The sequence below is a fragment of the Diospyros lotus genome, chromosome 11 (genome assembly GCF_014633365.1).
Source record: "Diospyros lotus cultivar Yz01 chromosome 11, ASM1463336v1, whole genome shotgun sequence".
NCBI classification, from domain to species: Eukaryota; Viridiplantae; Streptophyta; class Magnoliopsida; order Ericales; family Ebenaceae; genus Diospyros; species Diospyros lotus.
The window spans coordinates 4,013,193-4,037,169 of record NC_068348.1 but is presented as its reverse complement, the minus strand read 5'-3'; the positions used below and the strand labels follow the sequence as shown (position 1 = coordinate 4,037,169).

At 39.4% G+C, this 23,977-nt stretch overlaps 2 protein-coding genes across 2 annotated transcripts in view; one reads left to right on the top strand and one right to left on the bottom strand.

Moving 5' to 3' along the window:
- LOC127813144 (mitochondrial inner membrane protein OXA1-like) overlaps window positions 1-23,977 on the top strand; it is a 28,845-nt gene that overhangs the window by 3,268 nt on the left and 1,600 nt on the right. The window contains exons 3-7 of the mRNA XM_052353941.1: window positions 20,025-20,072; window positions 20,600-20,658; window positions 21,243-21,318; window positions 21,447-21,578; window positions 23,596-23,703. Of these exons, the coding sequence (XP_052209901.1) occupies window positions 20,025-20,072; window positions 20,600-20,658; window positions 21,243-21,318; window positions 21,447-21,578; window positions 23,596-23,703 (423 nt within the window). The remainder of the gene's footprint in view (window positions 1-20,024; window positions 20,073-20,599; window positions 20,659-21,242; window positions 21,319-21,446; window positions 21,579-23,595; window positions 23,704-23,977) is intronic.
- Window positions 4,084-5,244, bottom strand: LOC127813145 (uncharacterized). Its single transcript, XM_052353942.1, has 2 exons — window positions 4,959-5,244; window positions 4,084-4,861 (listed from the first exon to the last, which is right to left on the bottom strand). The coding sequence occupies exons 1-2, from the start codon at window positions 5,052-5,054 to the stop codon at window positions 4,355-4,357; spliced, it is 603 nt and encodes a 200-aa protein (XP_052209902.1). The 5' UTR covers window positions 5,055-5,244; the 3' UTR covers window positions 4,084-4,354.

The window sequence follows — 23,977 nt, the reverse complement described above, 5'->3', positions numbered from 1 at the left end:
AAAAAAAAAAAAATGTATGATTTTGTTGAACAAAATTGGAATGATTTTTTGGAATTTTCTTTTATGCATGTAGTTTTTGGACTGCAATATAATGGTAATAATGAGAAAGGAGAGGAGGAAATGGAAGGAATATTTTCTCCAGGAATAAAAGAAAAGAAATGGAGAATGAAAATTCTAGTTTATAAGGATGCAAATTGTCTGGAGTCTGCTTTTACCAATTTATACAAGGCAATTGAATGAGTGTAAAGTAACTGAAGCAATAAAGAGAAGGCACAGATATTTTTACATGCAAAATCCAATCAAACTGAGAAAAACTCACAAGTTCCCTCCTGCCATGTTCAAAGAATGTTTGGACTTGTCGATTAAACAGTTTCAAGACAACTTCTTTGAGTAGAATTGACCTCCTGAATTTGCATTAGTTGCTACCAAGTCCTCATTCACAGTTACTAATTCTGGATGACATTGTATGAAATCCAAAAACCTCTTTGTCATCTTTGAAGTCCACCAAATACCTTCAACTGATGGATGTATGTGAAGAACAATGAACTAAAGAAATTGTATTTCAAATGCCACAAGTTGAAAACTTCATATGTGTCTCCAAGATCAATAGTACGCAGCCCCAAGATTCCTATCTGTAGTTTAGTAAGTTTTAAAAAGTTGGAAACACCTTGAGTGCATCTCCCTAGGTTAGAATTGTCTTAAACTAATGAAAGCTGCCCATCAACTGCTTTGGCAGGTCACATGCCTGTTGGGTGATCAAAGTCCAAAGAAGGGAGCTCATAGAAACTGTTAAAGTAACCAACAGGCTGCTTAAGTGACTTAAGCAATTGGCTTAAGGTGGACGCAAATACAAGTTGAACTTGGCACTCTTTAACTAAGTACTCATTGAAACCAAAGAATCAACTAATGTTGTAGATTTTTACTGCAATACCAAACAAATTATTAGATTTTTCAACCCCCCCTCCCCCCAGCGCCCCTGAAAATGGAAATCCTTTGCAATTACCCAACCTCTCAGTCACATATGCTGGAGTGGTCGAAGTTGACCCAAGTAATTGTTTGATTCTGGAATGAAGTCAAAAGCTAAATGATCGGGTGGAGCTGTTGGTGGCTTGGAAAATATGTGGAATGGTAAGTAGAGGCTATATGGTCCTGTTCAAGTATTGCTCCTGATTAATCAAAATGCTAAGAGTTGAAGCATATAAAATAAGTTTGTAAGAGTAGAATAATCATCATCAAGTCTGGTTTAGAGTCTTCACTGCTTAAAATTGCCAAAAAGAAAAATGAATAAACAAATTAAGAATGGAAAAAAGAAAACCTTGTGCATCCCATATAGATTTAGAATCGTGTTGAATCCTATTCTATTGGATTGTGGAGATATTAATTCTGGTTTGACCCCATTTTGCTTTGAGAATATGTGGCTTTGGACAGAGGCAGATCCAGTAATTAATATAATGGGGGCACAATTTATAATCTTACATGATCTTTGGTGTCACACATAATAACCATGGTTGAGAGCTGAGTTACAGATATTAGTTGGGTTCATCAAACTGTTGGGGCTTGTGCAAATAACAAGTGACTTTTCCAACTCTTGTTGGATTTTTTCATCTCACATGTGTCTTGTGTTTTTGAGAGATTTAACAATTCTTTTTGGGCCCTATTAATATAATCTAGTGATATTAGGCATGTCACAAATTTTTTATGCTAGATAGCATGCAGAGAAATTTCTAGAGAGCCTCACCAGTGCACTGTGGGGACATGTATCTATCCTAAAACTTGATAAAAATTACCTTGTATCCCATCATTCATGATCTTGAATGACTCAAGCCCCACACTGAAGAGAAACTTTCAGGATGTGGGTGTCCCCACCCTGGATCCACCCATGGCTTGGGAGGGCCAATTTTTGCATTTGGTAAGATTGCGGTGTGTTGGTTTTAGGGTTAGTGGTTTGCCCAGTAAGAGAGCTCAATCTTCTTAATCTTAAGAATAATTTAGATTTTGCAGTAAGGAGGTTTTCAGTTAGATTAATTTAAGGATTGTGAGATTGTTGGAGAAAATTAAAGGATTAGATGAGAGGGCTAATGTTCCTTATTTTAATATGAAGGTCTCCTAGGGTTCGCTAGATATTCTCCTTTTAGGAGGAACTTTCAAGTTTACAGATGGGAATCTTTGACAGTTTTTTTAGCATTCTGGCCAATTTTTCTTCATACATTAAAGTTGAGGGCAAATGGGTTTTGTGGCCCTCAGGAGGTTCTTTTTCTGTCAATTCTGTTCTGACAGTATATTTTGTACTGTAATAGGTCAGTGTTTGGTTGTCTGTTTTTATCTTTTTGGTATAGGGCTAGTGGAGAATCATTGGTTTCTTTTGCTTCATTGTCTGTTGGCCAAAGAGCTATAGTTTTTCTTTTTTCATCTTACAGGCTTGCACAGACTGATGCAAGCTTTGATATTGGATTTCTAGTTTGTTTGGGCCTCTAGTATCTCCTTTTTGAAGCATAGACAGTTTTGGTGTATTCTTTCTATTATGGTGATGTGGCAATTGTTGAGGAAGAGAAATATTAAAGATATTAAGGAGTTAAGCACTCCATATGTTTCTTTTACCGTCAATTCTGTTCTGGCATTATATTATGTACTATAAGAGGTCAGTTTTGGTTGTCTGTTTTATCTTTTTGGTGGAGAGTCAGTGGTTTACTTTTTTGCTTCATTTTCTGTTGGCCAAAGATTTATGGTGGTTCTTTTTCATCTTATGGGATTGCACAGACCGATGCTGGCTCTGATATTGGATTTTTGGATTTTGTGGGCCTCTAGTATCTCTTTTTTTTAAAGCATAGACAGTTTTGGCATCTTCTTTCTTTTTTTGGTGATGTGGCATCTGTGGAGGAAGAGAGATTTTAGAGATATTGAGGAGTCAAGCATTCCATACGTTTCCTTAAAGGCCCCATTCATCTTTTGTTGGTTTCCCAGTTATTTTTTTATGTTCCTTTTCTAGCCTCTTGTCATAGTCCGAGGGCATTATTATAATTGGGTGTTATAAGATTGTAGGGGGGTACATGATTGTAATTAGAGGTTGAGATGTAGGTGATTAGAGCCTAGTGCACATGGCCACTTGAGGTCCTAACAACCAAGAGTTGTTATGAGAATTATCTAGAAATTGTAACTAACTCTCCTATAAAAAAGAAATGCACGAGAGGATGGGGATCATTTGAGGATTATTCCATTGATCTTTTCCCTCCTATTCTTCTATTCACTTCTTTCTCTCTCTCTCTCTCTCTCTTCCTTTCTCTCTAATTCTCATGTTGTTTCTCTCTCGCCAATTATCATTTCTTCCTCAATTACAAAAGAGACTTTCTGTCAGATCTCAGATATGACATTTAGTATCAGAGCCGGCGATCTGACCAGAGTGGGCATGGGTTGAGGGCACCAGGGCGAAGCAAATGGAATCTCGATTGGATGCCATTGAATTGGGAATGCGACAAAACTAGGAGCAAGTAGATGATCGTGTTAAATCATTTGTATTAGATTAGTTGTCTGTCTCGGGTAAAGTAGTTTATGTCAGGGGTATATTTGTTATTTTGCCTAGTTGTTTGTTTGGTTGGTTATATCTCCAGTGTTCGGTTATTTCAATTCTTGTGTAGTCCGCCCTTATGTTCTATAAATAAGGGGTCGGGAGCCTTTTATTTTCTCATCGATTTTGGTTGTACTATCTTGGGGAATTCTGAGTGAGAATGTGCTGTGTTAGAGGAAAGCGTTTGAGAGCTTTGTAATCTGTTCTTGTTTTCTGTATAGCCTGGGTATTGAGTTGTGAGAGAGAGAGAGAGAGAGATTTGTGGGCAGTACATGTAATCAATTCTGATATTCAAGATAGTGGAGAAAGGCGCCTAAGCAGTCTGGATGTAGATTTCCTTAAGGGAAACTGAATCAGGATAAATCGTGGGTCTTCGTGTCTAACTTCATCAGTGGGTTGGATGAGCAGATCCGACTTACTGTGCATAGTTCTGAAAGGCGCGAGGCGCAAAAGGTCTTGGAGCCTGAGGCGCGAGGCGCACGAGGCGAGGTGCGCCTTTGCTAAGCGAGGCGCACCTTTTAGAAAAAAAAAAACTCAAAATCTTGTAAAATCATAAACAACTATCAAATTATCAATAATAACACATTCATATCATTCATGATTCATTATCTTCAAATTCTATAAACTAACAACATCAAAGTTAATTCATTCATCATGCAAATTCTAAACTAGAAATATCATCAAAGTTCAAACTTAAAGTTTCAAACTTTACCAAGTACCAATTATAATTCAAAGTTCTAAACAAACACATAAACACTACAAGTCCACAATCAATATAAAGAAGTTTTTTAATCAATCATCATCAAGGAGATCATCAACATCAAGGTCAATATCTTCATCATCCCCTTCAATCACCCCTTCATCTTCTTCTTCATCTCTCAATTCTTCTCCCTCTTCCAAGTCTTCATCATCTTCGGTCCCTGCCTCACTTTCCTCCTCCCCTTCAATCTCTTGAGTTACTTGTCGCTTTGAAGTCGAAGCCAAAGTTGATCCCAATTGTGATCGAGTTTGTTTAGTTCTAAATTGATAACTAGGCTCTCCAACTCCTGCAGCCGCAACAACATTATTCCATGTCAACCCATCCCCAACGTCATTTGGAAAAACAGTTTCATCATCTTTATCATTCTCCTCATCAAGTTTTTTGGTCAACCATTCATTGTTTTCATCAATGTCGGTCAATATGATAGGGTCAATGGTATCACGCATTTGATACCGATGCCTCAATGCTCTATTGTATTTCACAAACACCAAGTCGTTTAAACGAAGTTGATTAAGCCTGTTTCTCCGTTTAGTATGAAGCTGCAACAATTTATGCAAAAACATACTAAGAATAAGCTACATGAAACAAACCAACTACTAATAAAAATTGTAAGTGTTATACGTACAATGCACTTACATTTTCAAATACACTCCAATTACGTTCACACCCAGATGAACTACAAGTCAAGCTAAGAATTTTAATTGAAAATTTTTGCAACGTGGGTGTTGACATTCCATATGAAGCCCACCATTCAGCTGTCCAATAAAATTCATGGGTTAGTTATTATCTATTATCTAGAATGATTATATATATAATGTAATATATATATGTGTACCTGGTGATTTCTTAGCTCTCTTTCTAATAGCCATATAGTTTCCAAAGAACCCATCTGCATTGTTATACATCGAAAGCTCAGCATCAATTTGGTCTTGAACCTTTACATCTAGATTTAACTTTCTAATGCATTCATATAAGCCAGTTATGATCTCTGGATCTATACGTTCAGCCTTGTAGAAATATTCTGGGTTCAAAGTACCAACCAGCTGCGTGCAAGGGGCGATGAAGCTGAACATCCCATCGATTATCAATGATCTGAAAAATGGGTGCATACTTCTTTTCATCCCCATTAAAAGAGTTAGCAATCACTTCTTTGGCCCTATCCATGGCCTCATAGATGTATCCCATGGCAGGTTTCTTCTCACCATCCACTAAGCGCAATACACACACCAATGGACCAGCCACCTTTAAAGCAAATACAACATTGTTCCAAAATGAAGGCATCAAAATCACTTCTACAACCTTTTTAGCCCCCGCTTCTTTTACCCACTTGCTTGTCATCCACTCATCGGAGGTAAACATCCTTCTAAGGTTGCTTTTCAGACTATGCATCCTGCCCAAAGTGATAAAGGCAGTTGCAAACCGTGTTTTTGCAGGCCTCAACAACTCTTTCTTGTCAGTAAACCTTCTAAGCATGTTTACTAGACCCGAACGAGTATAGATATAGCTATTCACCATGATAGCTCTCTCAAATGTCTTCTTCATATTAGGTAACTTGAAAATATCTTCCAACATTAAATCCAAGCAGTGCGCTGCACATGGTGTCCAAAACAACGTAGGATATTTTTCCTCTAAAAATCTTCCTGTTATTATTTAGAGTGAAATTAACAAGATATTAGTAAATAATAAATATCTAATGAATATTCAAATTGTTCTATTTATAAACATAATACAAATTACAAAAATGAATTTCATACTTGCTAAAACATTGTTTGAAGCACTATTAGTGACCACTTGCACCACATTTCTTACTCCAATCTTTTCCACACATTTACTTAATAATTGAAACATCTTTTCCCTAGTCTTTGAATAGCTAGAACCATCAACAGACTCCAAGAATATACTTCCTTTAAGAGAATTGACTAAAAAGTTAATCAATGTCCTTTCCCTCTTGTCTTTCCAGCCATCTGACAAAATGGAACATCCATATTTGGCCCACGCCTCTTCATGATCTTGCATCATTTCATGAGTGGCTTCCACCTCTTGTTTGAGAAGGGGAACCCTGACTTCATGGTAACTAGGCGGCTTCACACCCGGACCATACTGACCAACTGCTTCTATAAATACTTTAAAACTGTCATATGTCACTGCATTGAATGGAATGCCTGCATCATACATCCATCGTGCAAAGCTTCTACAAACTCGAGCTCTTAACTCTTTTTTTGCAAAATCATGCTCACCCAACCTTGTTTGCTTTCCTTTGCCCTTGCTTTTGAACACATTAACTTCTGGGTCTTTAAGAAAAACATCAAGTGGACCCTTTTGTGTTGGCCCTTTAACACTACCAACACTACCGGTACCGCTTCCACTTCCGGTAGATACATTGGGTCTTTTTCTACTTTGAGGCAGCGGCTCATCATCATCACCATCATCATACCCTTCACCAAATTGAAGATCATCATCTAACGATGCTATATTTCGCTTATTCCTGTTATTTTTCTTCTTTTGCATGTACTCTCCAATCTTTTCTTTTACTGATGGAGGACATTTTGGACAAGCTTTAGTATTCCTAAAACCGCCCACAAGATGTTGTTTCGCCCGAAATATACCACATTTTGTTACTTTACGACAAAATTTACATGTGGTGGTATTTCTATCATTAGGATCAACTTCAAAATAATTCCATGCCGGGTCCGTTTTGGAAGTGGTTGACGACATTTATTGGGCTGTTGCAACATAGTTCCAACTTTCACAAAATTCTCCTAATGATAGAAATAAACTATAAAGACTTAAAAGAGATATCAGCAACTAGCTGCCAGCAAAAGAAATTAGGTAAGAATGCAAGAAATAAACAAATAAAATACAAGTAAAGAACGTACAAGATAGGAGAAGACCGTGGGCAGCCTTAGTAGCTTCAACTTGAAGAGCAGATGAGAAGAGATGCAAGGAAGAGAGGAGAAGACCGTGGGCAGAGGAGAATAGAGGAAGAGGGCACGGCTGGAGAGGAAATTAACAAGCTAGGAGGTGGGCGTGGCTGGATAGGAGAGGAAGAGAGGAGGCAGGCACTGCTGGAGAGTGGAGAGGAAAGGAAGAAGAAGATCAAGGGGTCGGGGCTGGAGAGGAGAGGAAGAAGAAGATCGGGTGAGCTGGAGAGGAGAGGAAGAGAGGAGGCATGGGCGGCTGGGGCTAGAGAGGAAAAGGAAGATCGGGCGAGTTGGAGAGGAATAGAGGAGGGGGTCGCAGCTGGAGAGGAGAGGAAGAAGAAGATCGGGCCAGCTGGAGAGGAGAGGAAGAGAGGAGGCAGGCGCTGCTAGGGCTAGAGAGGAAGAGGAAGATTGGGCGAGCAGCGAGCTGGAGAGAAGAGGAAGAGAGGAGGCAAGCGCGGCTGGGGCTAGAGAGGAAGAGGAAGAGGAAGATCGGGCGAGCTGGAGAGGAAGAGAGGAGGGGGTCGCGGCCGGAGAGGAGAGGAGAGGAGAGGAAGAAGAAGATCGCTGGAGATGAGAGGAAGAGAGGAGGCAGGCACGGCTGGGGCTAGAGAGGAAGAGGAAGATCGGGCGAGCTGCGAGCTGGAGAGGAGAGGCAAGCGCGGCTGGATGCTAGAGTCGGGAGGAGTGAGGAGCGATTTGGCTGTAAGATTTAATTAGAAGACCTAGGTTTCATGAGGCGCGGCGCGCCTCACGCCCCAGCGTCTAGGCGTGCAAGGCGAGGGCCTCGCCAAAACCACCTCGCCTTAGCCCAGGTGAGGTGCCAAACTAGCGCCTCGCGCCTAGGCGCGTCTTTGATAGCTATGCTACTGTGAAGATGCTCTACTCGACATTAGTTGGTCAGGTGGTAGAGCAAGCTCATCTCCATGAGATGGCTTTGGAGGTGTCAGATTACCAATTTGACAATAGAGTTCTTAAGGAATTGAGAACTGAATTGGGAAGAAAGTAGAAGATATTTGGGAGGGAAAGAGAGATTAGAATAGGGAGAGAGAGATTTAGAGAGAATTGAGAGAGAAAGTGGAGGGAAACTAATTTCCAAATTCATTCAACATGTTGGCTTTAGCGCCTGGATCGGTTCTTTATACTGATTCAACAACTTGGGCGCCAAAAACGGTTGGCCCGAGCCATGTGCGCTTACAACTTGGCTAAAGCATAGCTGGTAGAACATTCTACCAGCTATGCTTAAATTGAAATTCAATTTCTAATAGCCTAATTACACATTATTTATACTGCCAGCTAGCTACCCTAACATCTCGGTACATGACAAGAGGCTTTTGCAAAGAGGCATAAGTTGTCCCCTAAGGGGAGTCGGGAAGAGAATTCTTACAGTGGAATGAGTAAGGAGAGTAATTAGCCTTGGCAGAGGAGTGGACCAGTGGGCAGAAGCCAATCAATTCCAACCCTAGCTAAGGCCTTAACAATGGATCAGAAGAGGCAACTAGGGCTTTGTTTTCGTTGTGGGGGAGAATATGGTCCAGGACATCAGTGTAAAAGGATGCTTCTCGCAATGGAGGGCCAAGGGGAAGAGGAAGAGGTGGAAGTAGAAGAAGGGGAAGAGCAGGAAGGACAAGTTGATGGGGAAGGAGGGGAGATATCTATGCATGCCTTACAGGGTTGTGCCTCAGACAAGGTATTGAAGGTGAAGGAAAATGTGGGAAAAAGAGGACTAGTGGTACTCATTGACAGTGGCAGTACCTATAGTTTCTTAAATGAAGAAACAACCACTGCCCTGCAATGTGAGTTGCAGGAGACTCCCCCATTGCATGCCTTCATTGCTAATGGGAGCAAAATGGTGAGTCAATTCAAATGTAAGGGATTTGAATGGGTGATGAGTGGTCAGGAATTCTCAATGGATTTGAGAATTATTAGATTGGGAGGATGTCACATTATACTAGGGGTGGATTGGATGAGGACGGTTAGCTCCCTAGTGTTTGATTTCAACACTCTAGAAGTCACATTTGAAATGAGGGGGCAGAAGGTCACTCTTAAGGGCTGCCAAGAGAAGGGAGAGTGCAAGGCCATGTCGAGAAAAGAGTTGCAGAAACTCCTGGAGCAAGGAGGGACCTCTATTGGGCAACTACATGCCCTCTATACCATAGAGATGGAAGTGGATCAGAGGGAGGTCCATCCCAAGGACAAATAGGGTAGAGGATGGCAACCCATGCCTTGGGCCAAAGTACCAACCATCACTCAGGTACACTCTCATGAACCAATTCATCTATTTGCTAATCCCTCATCCTTCCCCCCACCCCGGTTCCTTGATCATTCAATTCACCTCTAACCTAATAGTGAGCCGGTTAACCTAAGAGCTTGTCGATACTCCCCTGTTCAAAAAGTTGAGAGTGAAAAACTGGTGAAAGACATGTTGGGGAAATCTCTAATCCAACTGAGCCAAAGTTCATTTACTTCCCTAGTCCTCCTAGTAAAAAAGAATGATAGCTCATAGAGGTTTTGTGTGGATTACAGGCAACTAAACTCTGTAATCATCAAAAACAAATTCCCAATACCCATTATTAAGGACCTCCTAGATGAACTAACAGAGCCTCCATCTTTTCCAAATTAGACCTCACTTTAGGGTATCGTCAAATTAGAATGAACCCAAATGACTGTCCTAAAACGGCCTTCTGCACCCACTAAAGACATTATGAGTTCTTGGTAATGCCATTTGGCCTCACTAATGCCCTTGCAATCTTCCAAGCACTCGCGAACCATATCTTTGCTCCATACCTTAAAAAATTCGTGTTGGTATTCTTTGATGACATCTTAGTCTACAACCCTAACTTGGACTAGCACTCAATCCATCTAAGGAAGGCATTTGAAATCCTTAAAGACCATTAACTTTATGCGAAAAGGTCCAAATGCACTTTTGCAAATACTAGAGTGGAATATCTCGATCACATTATATCTGGCCAAGGGGTAAGCACTGACCCTCAAAAGGTTGCAACTATGGAGCAATGGCCCAAACCCAAAACCCTTAAGGAGTTGAGGGGGTTCCTAGGGCCCATTGGCTACTACTGTAGGTTTATAAAAGGGCATGGAGTGATTAGTAAACCCCTCACCAATCTACTAAAGAAGAACAACTTCCACTGGGAAGATGAGGTTGAGAATGCTTTTGAGACACTTAAGAAGGCTATGACTTAAGCTCCAATATTGGCCCTACCTGATTTCCCTAAGGAGTTCATTCTAGAGACTGATGTCTGTTGTTATATTTTGAGAGGAAAAAGTATTGTATTTTATTATTCACAATGTGGTATATATATACCAATTTACAAGGTACAACCATGGAGCATAATATCTTCCTAATATATATGTACAACACTATCTAGCATATATATAATGTATGTACAAGTACAACACTAGTTCTAACATTCCCCTTCAAGCGGGCTCATATATATCATATGTGCCTAATTTGGTATAAATGTAGGCAAGCCATAGACCCTGCCTTGGTAAGAAGATTAACCAGTTGGTCATTAGAGCCAACAAATGAGGTACTAATCTCTCAAAAAATTAATTTCTGTCTCACAAAGTGATAATCTATCTCTATGTGTTTGGTCCACTCATGAAAAACTAGATCAGAGGCAATATAAAGAGCCGCTTGATTATCACAAATAAGTTGTATAGGCCTTGAATCTCTAAATTTCAACTCTGTAAAAAGTTGCTTGAGCCAAATCAACTCTAAAGCCATGGCTCGATATTCCACTTTTGCGCTCGATCTAGCCACAACATTTTGCTTCTTAAACTTCCAAGACACAAAATTTCCTCTAACCAAGACATAATAACCTGAGGTAGAGTGCGTATTTATAGGACAACCAGCCCAATCTGCATATGTATATCCAACAAGCTCTAGTTCAAGTTGAGCCTGGAAGCTTGGCTTGAGCTCGAGCTCGACTCGCCTCAGCTCAAGCTCGGTTTGTCAATTTGATTGACGAGCTCAAGCTCGCCATCATGCTCGAGCCCAAGCCAAAGCTTGGTTATGGGCTGTTCGGTGGGGGCAGAGAGGGAGGGGCTATGCGGTGGCGGCAAGAGGCGACAGAGAGAGAGAATGTAGCAGCAGGCAGCGGTGGTAGGTGATGACCTTGCAACGACAAGCTTCAGAAAGGGCAGCGGCAAGAGGCTATGAAGAGGGCAGCAGTGAGAGGCGGCGGCAGAGAGGGCCACAATGAGAGGCTTTAGAGAGGTGGTGACTTTCTTCTTCTCTGAAGTTGACAGTGAGAGGTGGCAAGAGACGACGATCTTCTTCTCTAAAGCCTGCGGTGAGAGGCGGAGGAAGCGAGAGGCTTCGACGCAAGGGTCTTCTTTGGGGAGAGAGATGGGTAGAGAAAATGGGTTTCTTGGGCCAAGAGAGAGAGGAAAAGTGATGATATGATATGTATGTAACGATATATGTATGTATGTTAAATAATATATTTATAAAATATATATTTAATATATAATTTTGTTAGCATTCGGAGAATTCAATGTGATATGAGTTTCCTAAAATTGGTTTAGGGAATCTTACCTAAACTAGTATTAGGAAACTCTCCTAAATATACAGCTGTTATCATTTCCTATTATATAGTTTCCTATTGTGTATAGATCTATAGTTTCCTATTGCATAGATTGATTGCTTTCTTTTTTATGTAAAACCTCTTCTATAAAAGAAGAGCCCATGTAATTAGATTAATGAATTAATAGAAACAGAATTTTTATTCCATTGTTTTCAAATTTAATAAATAATATAATAATAATATATATGTATGTATGTTAAATAATATATTTATATTTATAAAATATATATCTAATATATTACATATATTATTATATCTAATCGCGAACTTTTAATCAGCCTATTCATGAGCCTCTAATCGAGCCAGCTCACGAGCTAATGAGTCGAGTTTTACTGAGGTCAAACTCAACTTGTTTACAAATCGAGCTTCAAAGTTAAGCTCAAGTTTAGCTCATTTACCTTAATAAACGAACTCGAACGAGCTTTTGTCGAGTCAGACACCGAGCTAAGCTTGAACGGCTCAGCTCATTTGCAGCCTTACCACAATCTGCTTGTGTCTTTTGTTCTCAAACAACAAGCCTTTACCAAGAACACTTTTAATGTATCTCAAGATAGGTACTAAAGCGTGCTAGTGACTATTACACGGGGAATCCAAGAATTGACTTGCCACATTAATAGCAAAAGAGATGTTTGGCCATGTAATAGTGAGGTAATTAAGCTTCCCAACTAGTCTCTTATATTGCCAAGGATCCTCCAATGTCTTCCCCTATTCTAGTACAAGCTTAACATTAGGATTCATAGGAGTATCTATAGGTTGAGAATTAAGCCTACCAGTCTCTTCCAAAATATCTAAAGCATACTTACTTTGAGAGATGCACACACCATGGGCAAATTGAGCTACCTTAATGCTAAGAAAATACTTCAACCTGCCCAAATCTTTAGTCTGAAAATAAGAATGCAAATGAGTTTTCAACTGCCTAATACTAACTTCATCATCTCCTATAATAACAATATCATTTATGTATACCACCAATAATATAACTCCATTAGGAGAATGGCGATAGAAAACAGAATGATCAACTTCACTTCTACTCATACCAAAAGACTGGATAACCGAACTGAAGCGACCAAACCAGCATCGAGGAGATTGTTTCAGGCCATATAAGGACTTCTTTAGGCGACATACTAGTTGGGACTCCCCCTGAGCAACAAAACCAAGATCTTGCTCCATATACACTTCCTCTTGAAGGTCGACATGAAGAAAAGCATTTTTAATATCCAGTTGATAAAGAGGCCACTGTTGAATAGTGGCCATAGCAAGAAAAACACAAACATTAACAATCTTAGCCATGTGAGAGAATGTATCACCATAATCTAGGCCAAAAATTTGAGTATAGCCCTTAGCAACCAACCGAGCCTTTAGACGATCAATAGAACCATCCGGACCAACCTTAACTGTAAACACCCACCGATAACAAACAATAGACTTCCTCAGAGGTAGAGGAACTAGATCCCATGTCTCATTAGCCAACAAGGCGAACATCATCTTATCCATAGCATGTTTCCACCTAGGGTGAGAAAGAGGTTCAACATCTACCTTAGGAATAGAAATAGAAGAAAGAGCATATACAAAAATAGAATAAACAAATGACAAACGGTGATAGCTCACAAAAGTATAAATGGGATGAAGATTGCGAGTGGAATGTCTACCACGACGAATAGGAGCTTGGGCAGAGTTGGAGGGAGACGGCATAATGGCACCAATTGGAGGAAGACATGAATTTGGAGGAATACCATCATTTGCAATAGGAGGAGCGGGAGTTGAAGGCACTGATGGAGGCTTAGAATGATGTTGATAAGTTTGGAGAGGAACAGGAGGAACAAAAACAGGGATCGAGACCAGAGGAGGAAAAGAAGGGATAGGAAGAACCTCATGAGGGGAGGAAGAAGACCCATTAGACAAAGAATAGAAAAAAGGTGTAGACTCAAAAAATGTGACATCAAAAGAGAAAGTATCCACCAAATTCAGGGGAGTGGCACTTGTATCCCTTTTGACGATGAGAGTAGCCTACCAACACACACTTATCGAGTGAGGAGATAATTTATCACTACCGAGGGAAAGAAGATGGGCAAAATAGGTTAATCCAAAGACACAAAGGGGGATAGGATAGATGAGATCACGAGGAAAAAGTATAGTATGTGGAATGGCCCCATTTAGAACAATGGATGGCATCCAGTTGATTAGATAACTAGAAGTGAGAAGAATGACATCCCAAAAGACAACGGGAACATGCATGTGAAGGAGAAGCATCTGAGCAGTCTCAATGAGATGACGATTTTTACGTTAAGCCACCCCATTTTGTTGCGGAGTATAGGGATAAGAGAACTGATGAACAATACTTCGAGATGAGAGAAATGCCTAAATTCATGAGAACAATATTCCTTGGCATTATCATTGCGAAGGATCCGAATTGTACGACCAAATTGAGTAGAAATTTCATTACAAAAGGAAGTAAATAAAGATTGCAATTCAGTACGATCTGTCATTAAGTGAAGCCAAATACAACGAGAATGATCATCAATAAATGTAACAAAATAGGAAAAACCTTTCTTAGACTTTACTCTATTAGGATCCCAAATGTCTAAATGTACAAGATCAAAAAGAGTATCAGCTCGTTTATTAAGACGACTAGAATAAAAAGAATGAACATGTTTTCTTAGCTGACAAGATTGGCATTCTAGAATAGTCAACGAAGACAATGAAGGAATCGTATGTCGAAGAGTAGATAAGTGAGGATAATCAAACTGAGAATGAATCTGAAGAGGAGATGCCCCTGTAGTAGCACAAGCAGATGTCGTAGATGATGGCAAGGCAAGATGGTAAAGTCCCTTAAACTCACGTCAGGTGCCAATCATACGTCTCGTACCCTGATTCTGCACAAGAATAGAATCAGAATTAAAGATAACACAAGATTCCAAAGAACGAGTGAGACAACAAATAGAAATAAAACTATATGGGCAACTAGGGACATGTAAAACAGAATCAAGAGAAATAGATAGAAGTGGATCAGCCCTAACGATACCAGTGGGAAGGGTTTTAGACCCATCAGCCACAGTGATAGGAGGAAGGGACCTAGAGGAATCAAAATAAAAGAATAAGGATTTATTACCAGAAATATGCTATGAAGTAGTAGAATCAAGAATCCAAGGACTAAGCTGATCATGAGTAAGACATATATGAAAAGTACCATTGGGTGACTGAACAGAAGAAAGAGATCCCTAGGGAATAAAAGCTACGGGAGATAAGGCCTGCTAAGCTGCCTGAAGCTCACGATTTTACTCAGCCAATTCCTCAGCAGAGATCGTTTATGTAGAAGCTGGTCGCTCAGTATGAGAGGTATCGGGTACCATGAATTGCGTGTCTGCACCCTGAGGAATTGCAACATTGGCCTTGGGAGGTGGACCATGGAGTACATAACATATCTTTATAATGACCAGGGCGACGACAATAATTACAATAAGGGCGCTTGCTACTGCTACCACGCCCAACACCTCTACCACGACCACCTTTGGGTCCAATCTCAGAGGAAGATCCACGAGTTTGAGAGGCAATGATAGATCACTCTCCAACTGAAGTCTTAGAAAATGTCCGTGTACTACGAAGGATTTGGGCAAATACCTCTTCCATGGTAGGTATAGTGGGACTACTTAGGATCTGAGTGTGAACTCCCTCAATATCGGGCCCAAGGCTTGCAAGGGTAAGCATCATAAACAACTTGTCTCTTTGCTTCTTCTGCTCATTGAGATTAACTGCTACCTAGAGCATAGCGTTAAAATTTGTCATAACAGATTGAATACAACCCAAGTAAGTAGACACATCTGAGTCCTCCTTCTGAATACATCACAAATTACTAATGATAATGTATAAACGTACAATGTCATTAGTATATAGCTATTGAGCATGAGACCAAATATCAAAACAGTTATCGTAGACACGAAATAAGGGGATTAAATCAACATTTATTGACTGCTATAATAACGTAACCAATTGTGCATCTATGCGATCCCGTACAGTCCTATCTGTTTCAACAATGTTAGAAAGCCTCGTAGTCAAATGGTCACTAACACCATGCCCATGAAACCACATTTGAACAGATACTAATCAGGACATATAGTTCTTATCATTCAATTTGTCAGTGATAATGGTTGCAATACCAGATAAAGACAGTACAGGTGCATGACCTGTTAAAGAGGAATTCACCACTCCAAGATTTGAAGAGGCCATAATTGAAAACCCAAGCCCAACCAGATAAACAAATCAGAAGCTACTGTAAACACTAGATTTGAAACTAGAGAGTTGTTGCAAACTAGATTTGAAACTGTACCCTAGAACTGGTTCAGGTGTCTTAACGGTGATGGAAGAGGCCAACGGTCTGATAGACGGCCACAAAAACGAAGAAGAAGACTAGCCAAAAGCAGATTTGAGGTTATCATTAATGAAAAAGGCCTATAGTTTGATAGACGGCCACAAGAACGAAGAAAAAGGTTGACCATAAGCGGATTTGAGGTCATTGTCAGTCGCGTTGTAGGAAGAAGACAAGGCGATGATCGACTTAGAGGCGGTGTGTCACTCATGACGGTGGCGGTCGGACGGAGGCAAGATCTGAGACCGACTGCGATGGAAGGAGCAATGACAACGATGGCCAATCGACAAAGCAGTGGCGACTAGAGATAGAAACAACCACGTAAGATCTGAACAGCGATGCATGAGATTTGAGAAGCCGACAATGGATGAAGTGACCGGCGATGGTGGCGTTGATTGGTGGCAGTGACGACGGCTAGATCTAGGGTTGGGTTAGGGTTTGTGGCTTTGATACCTTGCTATATGTTAAGAGGAAAAAGTATTGTATATTATTCACAATGTAGTATGTATATATATATATATATATACCAATGTACAAGGTACAACCATGGGACATAATATCTTCCTAATAGATACGTACAACACTAGTTCTAACACCTACGATACAAGGATAGGGGTTGTATTAATTCAAAAGGGTAGGCCTATGGCTTATATGAGTCAAGCCCTTGCTCCAAGGCACCTAGGCCTAAGTATCTACGACAAGGAGTTGTTGGTTGTGTTAATGGCCATTGAGAAGTAGAGGTATTATTTGGAAGGAAGACAGTTCAATTAGGATAGACCATGAGAGCCTAAAGTTTCTCTCCCAACAAAGAGCACATAATCAGTTGCAAAGGAAGGGAATTGTCACGAAGGGGGCCTGGAACTGATGGATCAAGTAGCTATAAGTCTTGGTTTATATTTTGCTTGCTATTGTAATTTCCTTATTGCTGTAATCTTTGTTATTTTATTGCTATATCTTCCCTAGTGATGTTAGCTAGAAGATTCCCCACGGGGAGGGGGAATAGAATAGGACAAAGAAGCAGTTATAACTGCATGGAGAAGGGATCTGTTGTGGCAATCCCCACCCATCGAGTGTTTAAATATTCCCCAGCTTGCTGGAGAAATCATCATTGCATTGAATAGCAGAATTGATTCTTCCTCCATTGCTCTTCTTCTCTCTCTCATTCTTCACTGTCGTTCTCTCCCTCCCTTGCTCTGTCTGTTTGTGTGTTGGCCGAAACCTCCTCCTAATCCAATTTGGGTTAGGAGTAGTCTACATTCACGGGTGGGCCGTGACAAGAATCACCAAGTTAATGGGGTTTGATATTCAGTACAAAAAGGGGAAGGAGAATTTAGTGGCAGATGCACTATCACGAAGGGAGAATACAACCAATTGCCATGCCATATCAGCCTTGGTGCTTGATTGGGTGTAGGGCATAACCAACAGTTATGAGCAGACGAGTTGAATCAAGGAGATTCTGACTAGGCTACCAGTACAACCCCAAGAGGATTTTGGGTATGCTCTCAAAGGGGGATTGCAAAGATACCATGATAGGGTGGTGATTGGGGAGGATGAGTAGCTGAGGAAACGAATCCTACAGTCATTACATGATTCTCCCATAGGAAGGCATTCTAGGCTGAATGTGACCTATCATCGAGCAAGGCATCTTTTTTATTGGCCAGGGCATAAAAAGATGTGACCAATTTCCATAGACTTTGTAGAAGGACTGCCCAGGTATGAGGGATTTGATACTATCCTAGTGGTAGTTGACAAAATGACCAAGTTCAGTCACTTCATCACTCTAGCACATCCGTTTACTGCTATAGAAGTGGCTAGGAAGTTGATGGATTCGGTGTTTAAGCTAAATGGGTTGCTCAGGGCAGTGGTCTCTAATAGAGAGAAAATATTCACAAGTCAATTTTGGAAAATCTTGTTCCTGGGTTGGGAATTGGGCTGCAGCTATCATCAGCTTATCATCCAGAAACTGATGGACAAATCAAGTGGATAAATTAGTGTCTTGAAACATATCTAAGGTGCCTATGTTTTACAAGGCCAAGGAGTTGAAGTAGGTGGATGGCATTGGCATAGTGATGGTACTATACCAACTACCATACAACCCACAAGAGAACTCCATTTGAAACACTTTTTGGGTATCCACCCCCTATAAATTCGGTTGTCATGCATTACACTCCGAGACCTCGGTGGATTAGTACTTGCAAGAAAGGCAGGAGGCACTACCAGTGATAAAGAGGGAGCTCACTATGGCACATCAAAGGATGAAATAGATGGCTGATAGACACCACTTGGATAGGACCTTTGAGGTAGGGAAGGAGGTTTACTTGAAGGTAAAAAGGTTTCAAACTTTCAACACCACCTTTTTAGTAAGGGTCCTACATCTAAAATCAGCCCTAAATACTATGGGCCCTTCAGAATCATTGCCAAGATAGGGCCAATGGCTTATTAGTTACAACTTCTTGAGGGAGTGGTGTTGCATCCAGTGTTCCATGTATCCCTCTTGAAGAAGGCAATGGGAACAACTGAGGGAGTTAGCAGGGAGGTCCCTGAATTGGTTGAAGATAGAATTGTAGAAGTGGAACCCCAAGTAGTGCTAGATAAGAGGGTGATCTACCAGGATTCCCCCCCTCCCCCCCAACAGACACTCAGAGGTCTTGGTGCAATGGACACACTTGCACCTCGACAACACCACCTGGGAGTACCTGCCAAATCTTTTCCAATGATATCCCAAGGTGGCCAGGCTCTTTTGATTTCTTGGGGACAATAAATAATTCAAGGGGAAGGGGGTTGTCATAGCCCGAGGGCACTATTCTAATTGGGGTGTTATAAGACTGAGATGTAGGTGATTAGAGCCAAGCGCACATGGCCACTTGAGGTCCTAATGGCCGAGAGTTATGAGAATTCTATAGAAATTGTAACTAACTCTCCTATAAATAAGAAGTGCACGAGAGGATGGGAATTATGTGAGGATTATTCCACTGATTTTTCACCTCCTATTCTTCTATTCACTTCTTTCTCTTTCTCTCTCTCTCTCTCTCTCTTCCTTTCTCTCTAATTCTCGTGTTTCTTCTCTCCCACCAATTCTCATCTCTTTCTCAATTACGGAAGAGACTTCATGTCAGATCTCAGATCTGACCCCTCCTCCTTCTTCCTCATTTTCTGGATGAACTGATTTAGAGTTAGTTTTATTACACAGTTTTGTGTCCATGTATACTTAATTATATATGCATGTATAATCTTCAACGAATTCCTAAATTTAAAGTTGTACTTCCAATCATATAGTATGAAGACTACAAACTTACAGCATAAAGGACATACCATTGGCTCATCAAAAAAACCTTATTTAGCAAAGTGGTCTTTGTTATGAAGCTGTGAAACTCTACTCAATTGATATGAATTCTGTATAAAAGTTTTGTAGGAAGGTTCTCCTGCGTAGGATATTAAGCATTACTTTTTTTGACATGTTTTCCCAAATAGCCCGTCCTTCTTCCTTATTGATCCTTACACACTAATATTTTCTTTTGTTGTGTTGACATTTAGCCCTTGCATCTCTTTTCTTTTTGCAGTCTTTATTATGAATCTAGAGAACTCTAATCATTGATTTGATTCTTTATGAAAGTTTTGTAGAAAGGTTCTCCTGTATAGCATATTAGCATTACTTTTTTTGACATGCTCTCTTCTATAGCATTACATTTTTCTGACATGTTTTTAACTTTTTATGGCTTTGTCCTGCTTCCTCATTGATTCTCACACACTACTGTTTTCTTTCATTGTGTTGACATTTAACCCTTGCATCTCTTTTTTTTCTTTTTGTCAGATTTTAAGGCCACATTTGGTGAAGATTAAGGAAGAGATGCAAGATAGCGTATGGACATCAAACTCTTCTTTTATGATACTTATTTTATTATAGACAGTAATGACTTAATATTGTTAATCTTATACATTAGTGTTGGACCCAATTCACTCCCTTCTGATGGAACACTTATCTTGGTTCACAAGCTGGTCTCTGATTTTCTTCAGCATTACATTAATACTAAATTATTGATTTATCATTCACTTAAAATCATCTTGGTACCATTTATCCAAGATAGTGGATTCTGTTTATGTACTTTACCTGCCTAGAATGAACAGCCCATGCAGATTATGTATTTGTTAGCATGATTTATTTGGTTACCATATGATATCCAGTGCTGCTTCATGGTTTGTAACCTACTTTAGAGTGCTTATTCAATGGCTGATTCTATGTATCTACCTTGGATTATACATTTATTAGAAGGATTTTTCTTTTTCTTTTTATTTTTCTGAAGGATATTGTGTTCCTTGGATTTTCTCATACCATAGTCATACTTTCGAAACAGATTCCACAGTGATTTAATATCTAACTTTTCCCAGGGGATGGATCCTAAAGCTGTAGCTGATGGCCAGCAACGAATGCAGGCGTTATTTAAGGAGTAAGAAACTTTATGTTGCCTGATAGCAATAACGTTTAAATTTTTTTAATTGTCACAACTGCTGTTGTTGGAGCCTGACAACAAATTTAAACTTCAATGCATAAATTAGTAGGTTCTAGCACTAAGCAACAAAAGGTGCACTATTTCTGTAAACAGATGTATTGGAACCAATGTTTTTGGCATTATTACCATCGTTTGAGTGTATTCTGGCTTTGATTATGTAAAAGTATAATTGATCTGTGAAAGGAGACAAGATCTGCCTTGCCACTTTCCAGAGTTATTGTATCTCTCTCATGGAAAAGTTGAATGAAGCACACACATTGTGCTGCAGACAAATTTGATGTCTATCGTATTCCCGACATGTTTGTAATTTTTGTAGTTATCCTCTTGAGAGAAATTTGACTATGTTATAAGGCTTTTGCTTTATGCTAGTATCTATTCATCTCTTGTAGCTATTTCTTTTGGTTTTATTTTTGAGCAGAGGGTTGAGCATTTAGTAGTGCATGTATTCTCCTTTTATAGCCTTTTATTGTCCACTCTTTTGTGTTATGTTCTTCAATGCCATTATAATTTGAATATTGCAGATATGGTGTTCATCCATTAACTCCATTGAAGGGTCTCCTTTTCCAAGGGCCCGTTTTCGTCAGTTTTTTCCTTGCTGTAAGATGAATTCCTTTTTCTGTCAAGTACACGAAATCTGTTAATTATTTTTTTGCAAAATCTTAATTAATTTTATTTTAGTTTTATTTTCTCTGGATTTAACATTTACCTGAACTCTGTATGTTTAGATTTCAAACATGGTAGAAAAAGTTCCTTCATTTAAACATGGTGGAGTATACTGGTTTACAGATCTGACAACTCCCGATAGCTTATATATCTTTCCAGCTTTAGCAGCACTGACATTCTGGATAACTGTAGAGGTAAGCATTTATTATTGCTCCATCAAACTATGTTTTTGATGGCCTTCCCAGTTCTTGCTTGCCATTGGCTGCATGACCCATGTACTGTATGATTTTGATCCTGAAATGTTAAACCTATTTAATTCCATTCTTCTTTTCATTTCTAATAAAGCTGCACTGAGCCATGTTTGCATAGAGGATGTATGCAACCTTTAAAGCTGCCTGAGAGAGATGCAGTTTATTAGGCCTATTGTTAGAAAGGAAGCCTTAAAACATTGGCAATAATTTAATAGAAAATGATCAGATAATGAAATTCAGTCAGGCATGTTTGTTGAGATGTGTAAGAGACATTTAAGATGATTTGGTCATGTGAGAATACAACTGATAGACTCTCCAGTGAGAAGAGTGAATGGAATGCAAAAAGTTTGTAGCAAATGAGATAAAGGAAGACCAAGGAAAATTTGATGGGGGAAATCTTAGGCATGATATAAAGATATAATGGCCTTAAAAGGTATATCATAGATAGAGATGATTGATGAGCTAGAATCAATGTAGTTGCCCCACATAGTGGGATTTAGGCTTTTGAGGTGGTATTGATTTTAGTTAAGAGGTGCAATTCCATTCTGTATTTTGCTTTTTGCTTGCATTTATAGATTTTCTTTTTATTGTGCAAAAGAATTTTCTATTTGCAGAATTATGAAAATTTGTATGCTTTAGGTCTATGTGATGGGCTTTTCACACAGCTTAAGTCTGGAGATTGGAACAGGTCATCTGGTATTCTGGGAGGATGTGTCCCCCTTGTGTCTTTTTCTAGTAATCCTTTTAGTAAGCATGTATATGGGTCCTCTTTTACAATATAATGTTTAATGCCTTAAGGTGCACTATGTCAGTTTTATCAATCTATGCAATAGAAAGCCATTTCACTATATGAAATAAAGGACGATCTTTAAGAAATTTGAATATTTAGCATGTCCTCATGTTGTTAGATGTGGAAAGGGGCATCCAATGCTAAGAGACATGACCACACTTCACTTATTGGGTTCCTTGTAACAGCTTTAGGTTGATCTGGAATCCACAAAAGGGTTACATAATTAGTCATTAGATGTTTGTTCTTTCAGATTCTCCATTGACTTAGTTTGTTTGCTAGCTGCTACAGTAGCAATTTTATTTGTAATATTATGTTTTAACATAATTGGATTCATACAATCACATCTCAATTTATGTTCTGTGGGAAAAAGACAAAGAATCTTGCATAACTTTATTTCCATATGAACTATGACTTTTCCCCCTATTGTGAATAGCTATTTATGAAAGCTCAAGAGATACTGTAACAAGCTAAGGACATGGAATAGCAATTATATATTTTAGGTGATAAATTGACTAGATAGTATACACAAACAAAAGCTCCCACAACATACCAAGCCTCCATTCCACTGGTAGGGTGGGCTACATGAATTACAACAGCTTGCGATTAATTTCTATCAGTAGTCTTTATCTTTTGTAAGACCTTTATAACTAATATCATACCTAGGTGTCTTTCACCAAGTTTTTCTTGATCTTTTTCTTCCTCTTTTGCTAGAAAATTGTTCCATTAAATCCACTATTTTCAAAGGAGCCTCTATTGGTCTTCTTCTCATACGACCAAACCATTCTACTGTGTCTCACAAATCTTGTCTTTAATAGGAATCACTCTAACATTATTACAGATAACCTCATTTCTAATTTTATCTTTTCTTGTATGGTCACACATCTTTCTTAACATCCTTATCTTTGTTATTCTTGTTTGCTTTACTGCCCAACCAGTGTTTTAACTCAAAGCACAAAGCACAGCAAGTTCAGAGCTTTAATTGATAGTATTTCTGATGAAACCCTTCGTATGATACAATAGTAGCAATTCTTTAAGCGCACACACACAGTTGTCCTTGTTTATGTGTTATTTTTTGGTGTTAGATACGCACGCGCGTGTTTATGTGTTTTTTTTTGCTCTCCATGCTTTGTTTTCCCATCAAATTTCTATTAACATTCCATCTTCTATTAGTGTAACATGCAAGAAGGTATGGAAGGTAATCCTGCAGCTAAAACCATGAAAAATGTCTCAAGGGTCTTCGCCGCTCTTACAGTTCCAATTACAATGACTTTCCCTAAGGTGCGCCTCTGCAGCATTTGGTTAATATCTTGTTATGTACTCTGCTTATATGGATTGGAAATGAAAAACAGAAGGAATTCCAAATAAATTTTGGACTTCCCTGATTGAATGGAGGGTGGCACTAAACTATGTTTATTCACTTGTTTGTCATGCTGATGTTTCAGTATTAGAAAACCTGGATGCTGATTGAAGTTTTCTGTTTGTAGTTACAAGTTTTCTGTTTGTATTGATTTGCATTACCAGCTTTTATTCAACATCCACCCTCCAAAAATAC